Source organism: Paramacrobiotus metropolitanus, unplaced genomic scaffold, assembly GCF_019649055.1.
Source record: "Paramacrobiotus metropolitanus isolate TYO unplaced genomic scaffold, Prichtersi_v1.0 Parri_scaffold0000054, whole genome shotgun sequence".
NCBI lineage: Eukaryota > Metazoa > Tardigrada > Eutardigrada > Parachela > Macrobiotidae > Paramacrobiotus > Paramacrobiotus metropolitanus.
Window position 1 is genome coordinate 230774 of NW_026570274.1, and position 20380 is coordinate 251153.

General features: G+C 43.1%; 1 protein-coding gene across 1 annotated transcript; it reads left to right on the plus strand.

Annotated features, from left to right (window-relative positions):
* The first annotated feature begins 1409 nt into the window (after positions 1-1409).
* On the plus strand, positions 1410-12777 carry LOC129592607 (chitin synthase chs-2-like). The gene is made up of 11 exons (XM_055488680.1): positions 1410-1893; positions 5414-5583; positions 5915-6147; positions 6623-6774; positions 6905-7108; positions 7677-8425; positions 8609-8702; positions 8774-9047; positions 9234-9508; positions 9586-9796; positions 10157-12777. Exons 1-11 carry the CDS (start codon positions 1681-1683, stop codon positions 12628-12630), a joined length of 5049 nt encoding a protein of 1682 aa, XP_055344655.1. The 5' UTR covers positions 1410-1680; the 3' UTR covers positions 12631-12777.
* Positions 12778-20380: the final 7603 nt, after the last annotated feature.

Here is a 20380-nt window from a genome sequence, read left to right on the forward strand (position 1 = left end):
AGTACAAATACACTAATTTTAAGTAAGTAGCTAGCAGTGTCCACTGTCCACTGGTGCATCATGATGCACTTGTGGACAGTGAACACTGCCATCTTATGCACTGACAGTGTCCACTGGACAGTGGACATTGTCAGTGCACTATTGACATCTGAAATTCACAAAACTTTTAGCACCGTTTTTTTGTTTCTGCGGGATGGTGCGATTATGATTAATTGAGCAATAATTTGAACTAACCGACAGTTTCTAAGACACGGACAAAACTCCAAACTGCGTGAAAATTTCTTGATTAGGCAGAATAACTTAATAAATAAAGAAGGGTTATGGTGGCTGAATTTCTGTTAGGATCAGTGAATCTCGTCTTAAATGAAGCATTTCAACCTCTGTATAATTCAAACCATACAAACCGCTATTCAAAAAATCCTTGAAGAACTTTATTATGGTTTAATTATTCAAATTTTTAATAGCTTGATTGTTTTTTATTCTCTCTGCATCACTTTCTTAATGTTTTTTACTGTCTGCTGAAGTTAGTCTATTTCTGCCGACATGGCCGAGGATCGTTGAATACGCCACTGAGGAATGTGTACCTCGATAAGCTACAAGCAATAAGCAGCTCAGTCGTCACGCGCGGCTACATTTATCCTCCAAGAGGGTCAGTTGGGTTAAACGATCCCCAAACAAGCTGTTCCTGACACGAATTTTACCATTACATGACCGTGACTAATGAAAACTTTCACTGTAACAAAGAACCAGTGCGCTTGCTCGTCGACATTTGTAAAGCACCGTCTCAATGGGCAATTTCGAGCCGGTAAAAAATAGCGCTCATTAAGGACGACCCGCACTATGATTAATAAAAAAAGTTTTCGATTTTTTATTTTCAAATTCGGCAGCAAAAATGTTATCCACTTTGGTGAATAACACTATATGGTATTAACTGGAAGTAATTAATCCAAGATGTTGTAATGAGGCAGTTTGGTATCCATTTTCTTCAACATAAGTAGCAATGAAAGGTAAGAAGATACGATTATTGCATGCAGACATATCGGTTGTCGGTTGGACATTATGCCGGCACTCGCCAACCCATCGACTGTGGTTAAAAAACACAGCGACTGTGTTTCCATCATCGGCATACAGTTTCCTGTGTCTACCGGTAATACACAATCAGCGACTGCGCCGCGCACCAACAGGTCCATAGCGTAACATACCGATGACCAACAGTACATGATTACCCGGTCCACACTGCTGAGCGGTGCATCTCTCTCATTCTCTCGCCACTCATGCCGCACGGCCCAGCTCCTTAAAGACTTCCACTGGTACACTCATCGACCAGCTAACCACTACGTCATTCACACAACAACAAGCCGGCGCTCTGTGGCTGAATGAGACAGAGAGAGGGACATGAATGCGCAACGGACAACACTCAGCTGGCTGCCGACGACGACGACATCCGGATTGCTACAGAGGCTACCTAAGCTGAAGCTCTCTCTCTTATAACATTGGCATCTGCTTGCTGATTGTGCTTGAATCACATAGAAGAAGATCCCTAACTCACCCTGACTCAGCTGCCGAACGAGCAAGTTAGCGTCGCGCCAGTAACCGTTTGTCTTCTTTGCTGTCGGTTGCGTTGGGAAGAAAAATGGTGACGGGATGACCTTTTGAGGGAAAAATACACGCAGTGAGGTTATGTCGTCCCGCCGCGAGGGACATATCCGGGAGTTGTTCCGCCGCCGGAGTCAGCGCGATTGGAATCGGATACGGCACAATTTGGTGCGGCGCTCACGTAAGCAGCGCAGTGGAGAAGCACGTGGTGGCGGCGGTGGGGGTGAGCCGGCGGGACATGAGGATAATGCACCGGGAACTGTGAATGATGCCTACGTCTCGGATGTGCAGACGCAGGTAAGCGCGGGACATTATGTATTCGGCTTCCGTGTTGATCACGTTTCACTTCGGTGATTTTCTATAAGAAAATACTATATCGAGTAGATTCAAAAGTTGGTGCAAAGATAAAAAACGCACGGTAAAAAATTATATGCAGGCTTTAAATTTGTTTTTTAAATTTAAGAAAAAGTTTATAATTTTATAGTTCTTTCCTTTGGTAATGAAATTGGTAAGGGATATGTTTATCAAGCGTAATAATGACTGCAACATCTGTTGTGTCTTGAAATATCCACTGATTTTACTGTATGTTTCCTTATTTGAAAAGCTAGCAGCGTACAGAGTATAGTATAAAATCATTGTGTTATTTTTGCCCTATAATCATGCGAAATGTACCACCACATTTATTTTACGCGGTGTTACACTAGTTTTATCGGAGGATGGCAAAGATCAGCAATATGCAAAAATCACGAGTGAAGTGTTAATCCAAATGTAAGAGTTTTTATTAGTGGAATTTCCGAAAATACTTGTGATTAGCGTCAGTATCCGCTGTTATAGTGCGGCTTGAGACGCCCGGACGGCCTTGAGGCGACTGTAAGATATTTCTTTGCTTTATGATGAAAGCCAGATTATGCAATGGTCGTTGTGGTAGCCTTAACGCTGGTCACACGTTCAGTAGCCGGTTGCCGGCAACTGCGTGACCCAGTGTACACACCGGCTGACATTTTCACAATGCTCGCCATAATCGGCCTTTTACACATTATTAAATCCATAACTGGAAACTAAAGATGCAGTCCGGTGAGAAACCTTCCAAGGAAAATTATCCGTCCGTCTTGAAGAATTTTACGTCACTGACAGCTAAGAAAAATTTGCGCATTCACTTCATTTCACTCTTTTTCTCGAAAAAAAAACATCTTATTTTAATTTTGAATTTTTTTTACTGTTTGTTGTTGTTATTTACACTAAAACTTGCGATTTTTAAAACAAACGGCAAAACTGTGCATATAATTTTTATTGAATATTTTTGGCATTTCGGATACAAAGCTTTTTTTAGTATTTGCCTGTTCAGTAAAACTAGTGCTAATTATTTTTTGTAAATGGTATAGCTAGAATTTTGCAAAAATTTTTGTTTTTAGATTCATTTGATTTAATTTTACGGTACTGTCACACCGGTACACATGTTCGTACAAAATAAATGTTGCAGTAGCGATTGTACAACACAGGCAATCAGGGATGTAACTGTGTTAACCGGTGTGTGCCTTGCTCCTGTAAAGTTTATTGTAATAGTTTACAAAGTGAAGAAATTATTCACGAGTGCCTGTGCACCGATAACGGTGGATGCACCGCGGCGGTTAAATGACCGCGTAACGCTCGTCTACACCGGTGGCCACGGCGATCGCCGATCTACATCCTGCGCGCCTGATTTATTCATGCCGCTGCTCGTCCATATTTACCTGCCGTTTACAGTGGGAATGAACTGTCAATTATAACCGCTGAGGATGCACGCAAAAACAATTACCAGTCCGCTATATACGCGCACACGGTACAGTTCGGCGCTATGTCAACAGTGTATTAAATCATCTCCACATTCAGTACAAAATTATAATAGCAACTGCACCGCACACGCGGTTACTAACCTCAGCGAATTGTGTGGTTAATTGTGGTGATTTTTAATTATGTTGTCGTGCACTTGAAAGAACAGTTCGGCAATCAGGTTTCCGTTGCCGGCTAATTTAAAGGTTTTTTCACTAGCTGCCGAAAATAAAATTCCTAAGGATGCACTCTGGAATAGCACCAAAATTTCAAGTGACCAAAATAAAATTGTATTCTTAAAGAATAGATTCGGTGCCAAAAAACCAAAAATTACATTCGAAAAAATAAAATTATTTTTTGGGTACTATTATAGTCATTTTATTAAAAAATTGTTATACATTGTGTACAGACTGTAGTTTGAGAAAACTCTTTAAGAAAGCTTATAGAAGAAGCAGAGAAAACACACGTCATTTCTTAACCAAAGAGCACGAGGTGTTGCATTGATATGTCGTCGGCCTTGGTGTGCTGACCACGGCAAAACAAATTATACAAATAATAAATCTAGTACATAGGCTAATTATGTTGCCAGTTGATGACTGTACTGCAGCCGTTTGCTATCCAGTAAAAGCGATCGGACATTTATGACAATTCAAGGTAGTGCGTAAAAGCCGCTGCCAACAGTGTTTGTCGCCTTCATAGTGCCGGGCCAAACACAGTAAGCTGACGTGCAATAATGGAGTATGTGCCAAAATCCGCTCATCGATTTCATAATACACAGCGTTGGTGCCTGAATAAATCGTATGTACCGTTTTTTTGCCGGCGCACTACAGTTAGAAAAATGGTCTTTGTCTGGAGCCCGGGATAATAAACCGGAAATGGTGGTGAATTGGCGGGCGAATTTTGTCACAACAAAAACTGATTCAGAATAATATTTGCTGCCAAAATGTTCATCTAAAATTAGTCAATAAAATAATTTTATAATAATATAGTTTTATCATTTGTTATTCTGTTAGTTCACTTTAAAAATTATTTCAGTAAAACGTTTTGCCCAAGGCGAATAAAATTAATAAGCGTAAGATAAACCCACTGCCCACATTTTTTTGTAATCACGTCAACGCAAAACACAGTATTTTAAGATTAAGCGACTTTTATAGATGTAAGTGTTGTATTTAATTTAGCAGTATATAACTAAATTATGTGCATTTTTAATAACTATTTTTACATTGTGTTATATGAAGTAAACTGCGGCAATGCGAGAATGTATGGAGTGGCTACAGTATTTAATTGAAACCGTTACAATGTTATATGTTAGCCAGCACATGCCGATGCAGTGTGATGTGGTCAGGTGTATAGCGTTACCTGAAATCTAACACAATTTCATCACGTAATCGACAGCCGACAATACCGCAAACAGGACAAACGAAATTCCATCCGACTACGGAAGTACTCCGTTTCACAATATATGTGTCATACCGCTCGCTTTTCAACACACACACATGTAAACGAACACGTACACACAACCACCAGCCGACGACGACAGATATATTCGGCACTACTGGCTGAGAAAGAATTCGGATGTTAGGGAATCAATAAATAAACGCTGATGTGTGTGCTTTGTCGTGGAAATGGATTGTTTTCTTACACTCTTAGAACAAGTTCAAGAAATTGACGATCGCCGGCATACGCGTACAGTCTGGTTAAACCGGTGTTTGTCAATACACGCCGAGCTTTTTAGCCGGGTTTGAAGTTTTGTATACGAACAAGTGGTATCGCTGCACCCCGCTGGACGCGCCGACAATAACTATTACATAAACGACTGTTCCAAAATAATTAATTTTAAATCTAAAAAATAAAAATTTAAAAAAATTAAACTAATAATAAATCGTCATTAAAATTAGAAAATGTTTATACAGTGATAGCAAAATTAAATAGCAGAATTTTTTTAAATATTTTAACACGTTTATGAAAAATGTCCTGCTACGAAACTAATAACTCCTTTATTCTTCAGGGTAACCACCCAAAAGTGACGGCCTTTGGACACCCGGAAGATGATCTGCATTCGCATTACGAATCGGCATCGGTATTACGCGGCAGTGCCAACAATGTACCGGCATCATTATCCGGCGACCGGCTGGAAGAGACATCCGCTGCCGGCATTCCCGGCCGCATCACTGACAGGTACTTTAAAATTTCTCATATTGACCAGCCACGACAAGCTTAATCTAATGAATACACAATCGGCAATTAATGGCCACAACCGGCGCCGGCAACGGTTCACAGCCATCTTAAGCGCCGCGCAGTGAACGGTGTAATCCCGGCACTTGACCGCTACACAGCGCACCGTGTAATCTGGTCAAGAAGGGGTCCCACGTACCGGGTGATTCCCAGTGAAGCGCGGCGCGTGCGCGCACTGATTAATAATGTTGGAGATGGTCAATGAATTACCCGTGCATTAATGCGTTGAAATGTACATTACTTAGTCTGAGTGTGTGCGCCGGCATGGTTGCAGTGCGGCGGACATGCGTGCCGGCTGGGATGTGTTCCGCACGGTGCCCCATGCCATCGAGAACACTCAGCGCCAGGGAGCCTGCATCGAGATCTGCCTGCAGATTGTTAAATCGGTGGTCCATGTCATCACGTTCCTGCTGGTACTGATCGCCGCGGTCATCTCCAAGTCCACCGTATTGCTCATGGTCTCCCAATTGGACGCCGGGAAACGGGTGCAATCCTGTAAAAGAACTGGTAAGCTGGGATAAAAAAATAAATACAAGGGAAATATCCTTCCTGCGCACTGGGTGTCCGAAAACGCAGCTGAAAACTGGCTCATGGACACCAAAACATGTTTTGAATTTATTCTAACATGTTGAAAATCCGGAAGCACGTGCATTTAATAAAAAGAAAATCAGATTTTTAGTATGAAAACGGAAAAGCATGGCATACCGCAAATTGCTAAGTAAAACTTACAGTTCAGGAATTAAAGCGCAAGACCGACAATTAAGTATTACAATTTGATGATTTTGTAAATGATTAACTACATGTAGTTGGTACACATTAGGATTTTTGTTTATGGTCAGTATTGTAAGCCGACTGCATAAAATGCAAATAGCCACAAATGTATCGCTAAGCGTAGAAGATTGTTAATTATGTTCATCCACGATTCGCCAAAATTTTGTTTAGTTGATTGACCTATTGCAAACCGATTTCTGCTTGTGAACAGGTACGATAACCTTGCCGGTAACGGAAGCTGTCTATTGGCGCTGGATTCTGTTGTTCGCTTTCTGGGCGCCGCAGTTCTTCACATTCTGCTCCTGTCTGCGGCACTTTTTCTTCAAGCGCAACCGGCGACCGCCTTTTGGTCTGTTTTGCATTGTGAGTATATATACACCTGTAAATCATTAATTGTCAGGTTCACCGTGCTGTATAAATGTCACGTGTTTGTAATCGGGAATATGTTCAAGAGTCATGCTCACGCATAGTTTTAAGGGGTACCTATTTTTAGACGCTCCTGACGGAAACACTGCACACGGTCGGACTGGGAACGCTGTTCTTTCAAGTGCTGCCCGGATTGGATGCGGTCAAAGGCGCTATGCTGACCAACTGTATCTGTGTGGTGCCGGCAATACTGCAGTTCTTCGCGCGATCACGCGGCGAAAGCCGACGCTTGCTCAAGTTTATACTGGATCTTTTGGCATTGACGGCTCAAGTATGAAGATGCTTGCAAACTTTTATTATTTATATTTGCGGCACCGAAGTTTTTAAGCATAAACAAAAAAAAAATAAAAAAAAAACTAAGAAAAAGTAAAACTACCGAATGTACAATACTAAATAATCAACAATTATGCTAAATCTGATAAATTATGGTTCGAATGTTCGATTGCATAGAAGACCACCTGTTTGAACGGACGGTAAAGCTAACGGTTTTGAATGGGTGCCCAAAAATTTATAATTAATGCTCGCTAAGTCAGAGTAAATATTGTTCGAACAAAAATATATTTTCCTTCAGCTGACTTCCTTCGAAATTTAAATTTAACAGAATACCCTCGTCGTAAATGATATTGGATGTTTTGTCTGTTATAAGCCATTGCACTACGTTTTGATATACCATACCTTGTTACAATACAGATGCAGTTAAAATTTAGCAAATCCGACAAGGCGCTTAGCAAAAAGGCTGCAAGAAACTCAATGTCGAAATTTTTTCAAATTTACAAATAAACATGAAAAACTATAAAAGAAATTAACTGTGAGAGTGAGATTGTCAATAACTTCTGCAGATTTCTGGTATCGTCTTGTGGCCCCTTGCGCTTTCCGACGTCAAAGACTTTTGGTCCTGGCCCATCGCTTTCGTCCTCACATCCATCCCGTGGTGGGAGAACTTCCTGTGCCGGACCGACTCCTCCTTCGAGTTCGTCCGCAACATCGCCAAACGGAAGGAGATCCTGCGGAAATCCCGCTACGTTACCTACCTCGTCATCTCCCTGTGGAAAGCCTTGGTCATGCTGGGTACCATGACGGCCTGGGCACACTACTCCATCGGCGTGCCGGCGCTCTTCAACTTCACCGCCACCCCCTTCCGCCACCAGCCTATCACCCTGCCGGTGACCTTTAACACTAGCGGCACCACCACGCCGGCGCCCTCTACCCATCCGTCGATCATCCAGCAGTATATCTCCTTGTGGGTCCTGCTGGTGCAGGTTATCGCCAGTTATATCTGCTATCAGACCGCGAAGTTTGCCTGTAAAATCGGGATGCAGCGGTTCTCCTTTGCGTTTCCGTTAAGTTTGACAGTACCGGCGGTGGCGTCGCTGTTGATTACCATTTGTGGGATGCGCGCCGGGAATGGGTGTTTTCTGACCAATGCTATCCCGGAGTCGCTGTATTGGACGTGCTTCCATGGGGATGTCATTCAGGATCTGTTCTTCCGCGATCAGACGTGGGTGTGGATTTTATGGTTGTTCTCGCAGACCTGGATTACGCTGCATATATGGATACCTAAAGCGGAGCGTCTGGCAAAAACCGACAGGTACCTGGACGTCAAAAACAGTGCTGTGGTATGATTATCAAAAATGAAATAACTGAATACCTAAAAAGTTGAAATAACTAAATACCTAAAAATCGATAACTAAATAAATCAATAATAATTGAATTGGTACTGTACAAGTTTTTATTATTGGACCAATTACTGACAACCGGCTTTCTTTTTTAGACTGTTTATTATTCCGATGTACGAAGGCCTCCTTGTGGATCAGTCACTGTCCCTAAATCGGAGGATGGACGAAGATCCGGACGTCCAAGTCGATGTACGAATAATATCCTTTTATGTTTGAGATAAAATGATAAATAATTTTTCGAACTATTTTTGTATATGCAGGAGTTGGTCAAGCGGATTGAAGAGAAGCCAGTGATTGGCGACGAGATGTACGAAACACCCGGTGTGGATAAGCTGCGACCCGGTATCGATGATCTCGGGAAGGGATGCGACAGCGTGACCAAGATCTTTGCCTGTGCAACAATGTGGCACGAAACCACGGGAGAAATGATGCAGGTGCTCAAGTCTATCATGCGCATGGATGAAGATCAGAGCGCGCGCCGCAATGCACTGCAGTTTATCAACGGACTGGATCCTGACTATTATGAATTCGAAGGTAATGCTTATTTCCAGCGCCCATAATTGCACGACCGATTGTTGTTCTCCCGCTTATTCGCCAAGTTTATTTTTTTACTGATCGCTGTTAAAATAATACGAATTAGATTTGTAAGAATTATAATATTTATATTTACATTTATATTTGTATTAATATTTGTAATAATTATAATATTTATATTTGCAGCGCACATTATCTTCGATGACGCATTCGAAGCGATTCCGAACGACGCCCTGAACAGCGGCGAAACACGTGTAATGAATCGCTTCGTGCGACAACTCCTGGAGGTCATCGATAAAGCCGCTAGCGCCGTCCATCAGTGTAACGTCTATCTCCGCCCACCACGGAAAATTCCCACACCCTATGGCGGTCGCCTGGTGTGGACAATGCCCGGGAAAAACACTCTGGTGGTGCATCTGAAAGATACGGCGAAGATTCGTCAGCGAAAACGATGGAGTCAAGTGCGCGGAAGTCTTTTATGCGTAGTGATATCACATGGCACTTGACTGAATGGGTTTGTTGTGTTGTGGAATTACAGGTGATGTGTTGGTACTATTTACTGGGACACCGGCTGATGGACCAGGAAATGGATGTGGCGCGCAAGGATATTATTGCGGAAAACACGTATATTCTGACGTTGGACGGGGATATTGATTTTATGCCGCATGCGGTGCAGTTACTAGTGGATTTGATGAAGAAGAATCCGAAAGTGGGCGCGGCATGTGGACGCATCCATCCTACCGGTGGAGGTATACCACATAACTTAAATTATTCTGTGGTCTATCTTACCAAATTACAAGAAATACACAGAAAATAAAAGCATCGAAACACATAAAAAATTCTAAACAAATTGCACAGTAAAGGCGATCTTTTTATCTTTGTGTAAGAAAATTGCGTTTCTTGGTTCTGTAAAAAATACTTGAAAACTATTAATCGGAAAATAAACATTATTAATGTTGTAAAAATTTGTAACCTATTCTAAAAATTTGGATAACTAAATAAATCAATTGATTTGCTTAAATTACTTCAAATTTTCTGTCGATTAAGAACTTATTGTTTTTCAAGACATTAAAAATCCTTGATCTATATATTTTGTGATTTCTATTTAGGCCCGATGGTGTGGTACCAGAAATTCGAATACGCGATCGGCCATTGGCTGCAAAAAGCCACCGAGCACATGATCGGTTGCGTCCTGTGTAGTCCTGGTTGCTTCAGTCTGTTCCGCGCTAAAGCCTTGATGGACGATAACGTTATGCGCAAGTACACCACCCGCTCGGAGCGCGCCATGGACTACGTACAATTCGATCAAGGCGAAGACCGTTGGCTGTGCACCCTCCTCCTGCAGCGCGGCTACCGCGTAGAATACTGCGCCGCCGCCGACGCATACACCCACGCTCCGGAAGGCTTTAACGAGTTCTTTAACCAACGCCGCCGATGGATCCCGTCAACACTAGCCAACATTATGGATCTGCTACTGGATTACCGGCACACCATTAAAGCGAACGATAACATCTCCATACTGTACATTCTGTACCAGACCGCCATGATGATCGGCACAGTACTCTCCGCCGGCACCATCTTCCTAATGATTTGCGGTGCCATGGTGGCGGCCTTCAAGATCGACAACTGGACATCCTTCATGGCCAATGCCACGCCCATTGTGCTGTTTATCGCGTGCTGCTTCATCGGGAATGTGAAAATACAGCTGCTGTTCGCGAAGGTTCTATCCGGTGCGTACGCCATGCTGATGATGGCCGTGGCGGTGGGTACGGCCATCCAGATCAAAGACGACGGGATTGCGTCACCCGGGACCATCTTCATGATAGCATTGGTGGGAACATTCTTCCTCGCGGCGTGTCTGCATCCACAAGAGTTCCTGTGTATCGTGCATGGATTGGAGTACTTCTTAGCGATACCGGCCATGTATTTATTGCTAATGATCTATTCTCTAACGAATTTAAATATCGTGACGTGGGGAACGCGTGAAGTGCTGAACGGAGAAAGCGACGCCGTAACTAACGATAAACCCCAGAAAACCAATCTCATCTTTAACTGGTGGCGGAAGAAACAGAATCCCGGTCAGGTTCCCGAACAAGAAGACGGCAACGTGGTTTTCGGCTGTGGGAACCTGTGCAAGTTTATGTTCTGTATGCATCAGAAGCCGGAATCCGAGAAGACCCAGGTGCTCTGTCAAGGCATCGAGGAACTCAAGATGAAGATGGAGCAGATCGATCGGCGATTACGAGTGGAGATGGAACCACATTTTATCCCGGACTATCGCAATCTCAACACCATGGAACGGAATCTTCGTATGAACTTCCCGCGTAATCAACCACCGGTCCCTATGAATAACGGCAACCCACTGCATCCTTCATGGTTGGACGAACGGTCATTGCGATTGGCGGATTGTGATTATCTGACCGCCAATGAGACGCTGTTCTGGAAAGACCTGATAATCCGATATCTGCATCCATTGGATTATGATGGAGAGCAGCGCGTCCGTGTGTCCAGAGAACTTAAAGCCTTAAGAAATAAAGTTGCGCTGGGATTCTTCATGATTAATTCCCTGTTCGTGCTGATTGTGTTCCTGCTGCAGTTGCGCAAGGACGAACTGCATATCGTGTGGCCGATCGGATTCCGACAGAACCAGACATGGGTTAATTGTACGAGTGTCTTCGGAATGGCAAAGGGCATGGCGGATCCGGCTATGTATGGGTTATTAGCCAGTTTAACGAAGAACCTATCAGCGCTACCAGTTCCGGTGGAAACTACACTGTGTCCGAAAACCGAGCTGGTTTATCTCAAACTCGAACCGATTGGTGTGGTCTTCGTATTTTTCTTCTTACTGATCTTGGTAATACAGTTCATTGCCATGTTGTTCCATCGTTTCGGTACCATTTCACATATTCTAGCGTCCACAGAATTATTCTGCTGTCGGCCAAATATCAAAGATATTTCCGATGATGAGTTTATCGAGAAGAACGCGGTGGAAATTGCGCGCGCTCTACAAGCATTGCGTGGTATCGATGAGGATGAACTGATGAGTATGGAAAGCGGAGAATTAACCGGCTCCTCGGAAGAGGGCGATCCCAGTGTGCGCAACCGTAACCGGCATATGATCCAACATCTAGAAAACCACCGAAAGACCCGTGCCAAAACCCGGACCTTGGACGTGGCGTTCCGTAAGCGCTTCCAGGCGCTCCAGCAAAGTAAAAACGAAGACGTCTCCGACTCCAACAGTCAGGGTTCCGGAGAACCCGGGGAGGAACGACGGCGCCCGGCGCGCGTCAAGTCCTTCTCGTCACCGTTCACGCCGGTGTTGGGGCTAAAGAAGAAATTCAGCAGTCGGAATAAGAAGAAAGGGATGCGGACTCTGGGTGCTAAGGATGGACCGCAGCCCGCCAATACTCAGCAGCCGACGGTGATAATGGTCGATGGATCGTCGGTGAGTTCCTCCGGACAGCAGCGCAATGTACGGAGTACTCCGTCCGGACGACCGGCTCTTCAGGGATTGTTTAATGAGCCGAGTGGGGTGAATAATGCGGGGTTTGATGATGAGGAGAATGAAGCCGGGAGCAGATAGGAAAGGGTGTGATCGTGTTCATGGTGGAGCTTATTAGCCTTCGATAGTTCTTTTGTATAAATTTTAACGGTTGGTTTTAATAGAATGTTTAGAGATTGATAAATGCAAGTCTCATAAAACGATTTGTGCTGGACAACACAGAAAAACTGTGACATCCTCAACTGTGGTGTTTTGCGCAGCAATATAGTTGGAAGTACGAGACATGACCACGGCAGGCAGCAGCACAAAGACGTCAATCGCTCCTACAGACACAAACATCTCGATAATACTGTCGAGGTACTGCACATGGATAATGTCATGTAAAACAGCTAGACGACGAGTTACATATTATTACACCTACTTATCATTTGTAATCGTTTATATTACGAGTATTAGAAGAGGAATTGTGATTTCTTCTTTCACAAATCGGCAAATAAGCTAGTCAATGAAGCCCTGTTAACACTGTACCGGAACTTATACGGCGCCATAAGTAACACGCAGCTAAGTCAAATTATAAAACATAAATCTTTATAATGGAAACACTTCGTCGATGACTGGGGATAATGTCCATTATAGGGTTTAGTAATGAGATTTACGTAAATACAAAGCTAATTACAAGTATCGGGGGTCGGTAAACTGGCTATGTTACCAACTCGATAAGTAACAAAACTTTTATGTAAACGACGGTCTTTATTGGGAGATGGCGTGATGCCGTGCGTGTGCCGGATAATTGGGAGATGGCGTGTAGTATACCTCCAAGTTTCGAACAACTTGATAAGAAAATTTATAACGACATCAGAATTTATTGTGCGAATATTTATGTTGCGTACTTCTTCTGATTCCAAATGCATTTATAATTCCAAATGAGCATTTGAATGTGATTATAATTGTATGCTATACATTCAGTGCTAAAGTATTGCCATACTAATTATACTATCATTCAAACAGTAAATGAAAGCACGAGAAGACACCGTTGGACATTATGTAAACAATGTATTTTATAGGTTACGCTTTCGCGGTATTCCATCAAAATATTTTGGTAAAATGCTACCCCTAGCCATTATTCATTTCGGGCGCACCAAAAAGCACTATCCGTTTTACGCAGTATCATCCTCGCGGGCAACTTTGGCAGCAGAAGTGGGAATATCCGCTGGTGCAACAGCTGCTAGCCGCGTATCCGCTCTGGCAGCAGTTTCCCCATCCGCAGGAGCACTCAATACGGCATCCAACGTTTCGCCCGACCGACACAACCGGGTCAACAATATGACCGATAACATCTCCCCACCATGAGCGCTTCTCGCGTGGCGACAAATGATGCACTTCGTTGTGCTGGAGCTCCAGTGGATTCAAGTAGCCAACATGGTCGCCTTCATGGAGTCTGGTGTCCAGATCGCTCGGCTTCGGTGGAACGGCTGGAGAAGTAAACCCTTATCCAGGTGAATTAATGAAATGCGAATGCATGCATGATGCAGTTACGAGTTTATCATAAAATATTTTATTGTATTATATAAAAGGGTACCCTTATAGGCACCCCCTAAAACCCCCGTTTATTATAGGCACCCCTTTTCACACCCCGTTTATTATAGGCACCCTTTTTGGAATTAAAAGTTATAATAGTATTATCTGAAAGGAAAATAATTCACATATTCCAAAAATTTATTCTATTATTTTATGCAGTTGCTATGACCGTAAAAACTTACTTTGAACAAAAGGTCAGTGTAATAGGGTTTTACATACATATTACATATGCATCAATAATTTGGTTCTCAATACCGGCAAATATCATATTATGGCGGGTTCAAGCAGCCCTCCGGCATCGGGGCCATCGGAAGCCTTAACTGATTTAGTATTCCCCTCACTCGACAACGTCGCTGACCTGAAGGACGAATACCCTTCATTTGAAGAATTCGAGAAAGACTTCAAGACGTATCAGGAAGCAACGTTCCAAACATTTATAATACGACGGTCCGAAAAGTTCAAGAACGGAGAAGCACTGGAGCCGTCCCTTAAGTACAGAAAGATTTTCTACGAATGCGTGCACCACAAAGAATACGAAAAGAAGGGCGTTGGCGCTCGGACATTCACTCATAGCCGACGAAACCAGTGCCCAGCTCGCGTCAGGCTTGCAGCCAGCATTCGCGGCAACGTCCTACGGATACTGGAACGAGAAATGGGCCATAATCATCCACTGACAGCAGACAGGTGGAAAAATCTACCGGAAAATCGTCGCCTAAGCCATGTTCAGGCAGAAAAGGTAGTACAAATGCAGAAATCATTCATCCCTGCACGGGCAATTCAACGTCAAATTGCTAAAGAGACCGGCAAAGCTGTAACAGCCCAAGACATACAAAATGTCCGCAACAAAGCGGAAAAAGTGGACCGCGGTGGCTGTACGGAAGAGGGAATGGTTAATCACGTTTTAAACGAAATACGTGTGAAAGATCCAAACGTTTTCGTGAATGTGGTCGTCTCTGACACCGGAAAGGTCAACAATATCACTATCATCACATCTGAAATGCAGAAGAATTTCCGGGACAGTCCATCTTTGTGCTTTATCGACGGAACTTACAAAATCAACGCCGAGAATTATTGCTTATACGCCGTTGTCGTGCAGGACCGACATGGAAGAGGAAGGCCGGCGGCACTGGGGCTAATGTCTTCTGAGAAGGGTGAAAACTTGGATGCTTTTTTCCAGGCATTTAAAGCATGTCACACAGATTGGAAGTAAGCAACCGCCTAGATATCGTACATACCAATGTGATTACCGCACTGTAAAAATACACATATGCCATGATTTCTTGACAGACTGCTGGAGACCGTATTCGTGGATAAAGACTACAATGAAATAGGCGGACTGCAGCGAAACTTTCCGGACGTTCGAATTCTGTTATGCGTGTGGCACGTTTTGGCGTACATCCGCAAATAAAACTCAAAACTGTGGGCCTGGGTGAAAACGGCATAGGAGTGCCGCTGAACCTTTACGACAGCGACTTGGCTGATGTCCTGGCGGTTGGCCGGATGCTATATGACAGAGTCATCGGCATCTTCTCATATCTATGCCAAAAAGGAAATCCAGGACGATTTACCGGCCTCGCAGATCCAGGCGACCTTGCCATCTGCAATCCCGACGCGGAGGAGGTAAGGCGCATACAGAATGATCTGGCGGCAGGAATGGAATGTATCCAGGCCCTGTATGGCTCAAACCATTTTGTACTGTCGCACAAAAGGCCATCCGAGAACACAGTTCGCTTGTATAACAGTATGAATGCTCCGCTGTCGCCGCACGTTCAACTGCAGCTGTCCATGCTGTACGGTGGCGAACAGAATCCGGTCACCGCAGTGTTTCCGATTGTCCAGCTTCAGTTGCCGGGGTCCAATCAGTGCGGCCCGATGGTGTGTTCCTATATGGCTGAACTGATCTCTGGGGTATCGCCGGCGAGCACTGTATTCGCGAAAGCCTCAGCGCAAAGGGAATGGTTGGCCGAAGTGTTACAGGCTGAGAAAATCACACGGTGTCCTAAACGGCTTGGAAGGAAGGCAGTGAATGAGCTGACTACCGCGAAAGATGACCTTCTAGTCACAGTAGAAGACGCGATATTAATTCGTTCTACAATCTGACTAAATGAGGACGCTACGGTCTATGTTAAAAAGCCAGCGAACAGCCTTTTTTGCCCGCTGAGGCTGGTTGATCAATGCAGCCTCTCTGTTGTGACTATAAGCAGACCGAAGACAGCGGATTCCAGTGCTGCCAAAAAGCGCAAGCTGAATGCGGCCTTGCTGTATTGATCGAGCGGCACATGTGTGTGCGAGTGGGTTAATCCGCTCGCATTCACTTACACACGTATGAGTGTGGCTGTCTGTGCGCGTACGAGCTGTAGAAACCGGTTTTCGCTGTCTTCGCTAGAACGCACACCCTAAACCCGTAGCTTCCTTTCTTGCTCGCATTGTAGGCTGGCTGATTTACCTAACCGTCCTATTATAGGCTGGAAAGCCTGATGTACTTGTACTTAACTCGATGCCAGAAAAAATTGCTGTACTATTATCCGAATAAAACTGCATTACTAATTAAGAATACAAATTCTGTTATATATAGATATATATATAGTTGTATATGGTCTGTTATTTTTACGGTCATAGCAACTGTATAAAATGATAAAATAAATTTTTGGAATATGTGAATTATATTCCTTTCACATAATATTATTATAACTTTTAATTCAAAAAAGGGTGCCTATAATTAACGGGGTGTGAAAAGGGGTGCCTATAATAAACGGGGGTTTTAGGGGGTGCCTATAACGGTTTCCTATATAAAAACATATAATTGTATTATATAAAAACAACAAAGGATTTCTGACGGACTGAAAATTTGGTTGTACTATCGTTGCTGCGTAGTCGTATATAGCTAAAACAGTTTCTTATACCGGCCGAAACTACTTGCATCTGCATGCACATTATCAATTTAGTATAAAAACGGTGATACTGACCGATAGCTGTTGTTGCACTTCCTACCAGAGCCAGGACGGCTCCAAACAGGAGCAAAAGTTTGCCTGCGAACATTTCAAACTTCTTCGAAAAAATAGCCACTTAGATGACTTGAAGGTCGACTTATTAAAAACTAAGATAACTCAAAGGCTGTTTGCTGAAACTTTCTTTAGTTAATTCAGTTTCAGGAATAGTTAAGTAAAAAAACTAATTCCGGATGGTCCAACGGAGAGGTGTTTATATAGTATCACCAACAAATTTCCTATTTTTCTGTAGATGCTATGGAACTCCTATACTGTAAGGAAGCACCGCTTTGGGCTGCCAACAAGGATACAATAATTAAAGACACCAATACTACAATGGATTCTTGTGGTGGATGTCATTTTTTTTGCAACAACAAGCGTCATAATTACGTAAGCAAACTCATCGGCGATCTTTTACTGTGTGGAAACCGAATTTTATGAGCAGAGACCGACTGCACGATTATCACATCCGGTCAATGGCGTAGGTTGCAATTCATGATCACGACAATAAGCAAGAAATAATGTCTCCAGCTCCCTGTGGGCTTATGACTTCATGATATGTCATACTAATCACAGCCAACAGTAGTATAATAAATACCATCCGGATTCTTGAACAATTACTTCTGGAACTACGTAAAATAATTTTAATTTTTGGTTTGGTAAATGAATTTGCAAAAGTTTTGTTATTCGTGAAATCAGTAACGACTGGTCTGGAGCTCTGGATAAACTTAGTTTAGATAATAATGACTTACTCCCCAGTCTATATAGCCACTCCACTCCAACACAATGTGCAGAAAGTGCTAAAAAACAATCGCACAACTTTATGAAAAGGTCATAGTCATGGCATGATGTACTCGTAATACAAGTGGAGATACTTGAGCTAACAGATTGTTGTAAAATAATTATTTCCGATTCTTTATAAAATGAGTCTGCTACGTTCGTACTCGTATATCGTCTGAACAAAGCATTTTTCGCCGCAGTAGAGTCTCAGCTGCACCAAAACAGAAATTTCAGCAAGCAGGTTGTGGACCGTGGGAACTGTACATGGATCAGCTTCATTCGACTTAACCTAAATGAATCCAGCTAGATTTTTCCTCAGCGCCGGAGCTGCCCTTTTGGTGCTAGCGGCCAATGCAGCGTCCAACGGTCAGTAGCCATTATTCACGTGCAACTGTAGTCGTTTAGTCCACACAATATCTCTTTTCCGCTTTCTAGAGAGGTATAACAATTTGCGTACCAGTGTTCATGAAGGCAATGCAGGGTCCTTAAATCCACACGAAGTGGATCGCCTGCATAGTCTATTTTTGCCTTGACGAGCGAAGCGCGCAACGCCATGGATCCTTGTACCGCCGGGATTGTCCACAGGTCAGTGTAAATCACAGTGTTCCTGTGGACAGCCCACATGGAATTTTCGTGACTGCTGTTCCCGTGGTATCCTTACCAGTGCTGCCAGAACTGCTACAAAGGATAGTCTCCATGTAATCCGGTATCACAGATGGCACTTGCAAGTTTACAGCTCTTAATCTTTTCTGCAAATGGATGTTTTAACCTGAATAAAGTTGAAATATTTTGATCAGTATACACTAATGCTGGTTACTATGTACCACAATGTCCTTTTTCTATTTGGAACGGATCCCGGAGTTTAGTAATTTATCTTACCAGGGACACATCACCGGTTATAAATTCCGCGGTTATAAATTCGACAAAATTTCAAATTTTGCAAGATGACAGAGGAACAGTGGGATAAGCTTAAAAAATATGTTCATCTGTTATGGTCATTGGGCGTGACAACAACAAAATTTTAAAGTAAATTCTGCACTGTGATGTAGCCTTGATCGCTTGAAAAGTCTCTTTTATACTAATTTATTGATTAAAGGCAAGAGATTTTTGCTCATCCGTGCGAGCGAAACACATCGCTAACGTCGGCTAAACCTCTATTCTTCTCGACAATTCCACCTGAAAATGGTTCTTATGTACCTGAGCCTACCTGCAGTATACATTATATCTGCCGCTATTAAAGAACCTAAACTACCGGTTTAATACTGACGTTGTGCTTCATTATTGATCTATACTCTATAGTGCCTGTGAAAAAATTAAACGACGCATGAAACCTGAGGATTACAAACAAAACTTTTCCGCGGAGGGGTGTCCCAAAGTGCTCAAGTAGTTTTGCACGGCTATTTCCGATCAGTACACCGCTTTGCGACAAAATATTGACACATCATTTTTAAATAAACCACAATTATTTTAGATGAATATAAAAACTGGTAGATGAAAATGTTTCTAACTTTCCGCGCTAATGGAACTGGTCTCCTGAACTAGACCGGAACAAGTTATTTTTGCTTAGAAGATACGCTTTCCCGGCCGTTTTATTTCGCAGTATGCGTAATCTCAAGCTTAGAATAGTGCTGACCGTGTTCAGCGCCACCCTAACGATATTTTTTGCTTATGACCTTAGCGATCTCCTGTCATATACGGCATCCGGCGGTATTCACGACTCCAGTCCGTTCGTACAGCTGATCGCCTTCATCCAGTCGCAAACCATATTAGGACGACTTTCGTTGTCATCCATTCTTATCGTATGCAATTTTAATTTCCTCCGTTCTTTCCTTATCGATCATTTTGCAAGTGAAAGTAGTGCTTCGTTTGCAAGATGCGTAGCCCACACATTTTGCAAATGGGTGCCTCTTGTGTTGTTTTGCTGTTGTCGCTTTGCATGTGAAATGGGAATTTACTACATGTTCGCCACACCCGCCAAACACACAATGACCAGTGTTCATTTAAAGGCGGTTATAATCCAAACAGTTTACGCTTTTATTCGTTTTATTGGGGCCGTATTGATCTACTGTCTGGATTTTATTTTTGTTCTCTGTGCACATCTTACATTCATCAAAGCATTACGACTTTCCAGACGTGTTTCCAACCTTGTTCTGAATAACTACAAATTTCGCCGCGATATCGCACGCCCTCGCGGTACAATCGTCCCTGATACGGAAATGCAAATGTTCTGCCGTACATATTTGTTGTTCACGAGAGAACTGCATTCCAGTCGCTGTGCATTTACCGCCATCTTATCTCTTCATGTCATTGGTAGCATCCTGGAATTGTTGGCAGCTATATCGCAGTGGTTCACCATCTTCGCTTATACCAAAGAGGAAAGTGCCAGATTCGGTAATGGAAATATCCACTGGATCGTCAGAGGAGCGTGGACAATCGTAATAGTCCTTTGGGAATTATACGTTCTTCTGAGTGCACCTATTGATATT

Coding starts and splice junctions, on each gene's coding strand:
- LOC129592607 (XM_055488680.1), top strand. CDS start 1,681: ATGTCGTCCCGCCGCGAGGGACATATCCGGGAGTTGTTCCGCCGCCGG. Junction 8,703..8,773: donor ATCCGGACGTCCAAGTCGAT/GTACGAATAATA, acceptor TTGTATATGCAG/GAGTTGGTCAAGCGGATTGA. Junction 9,797..10,156: donor CATCCATCCTACCGGTGGAG/GTATACCACATA, acceptor ATTTCTATTTAG/GCCCGATGGTGTGGTACCAG.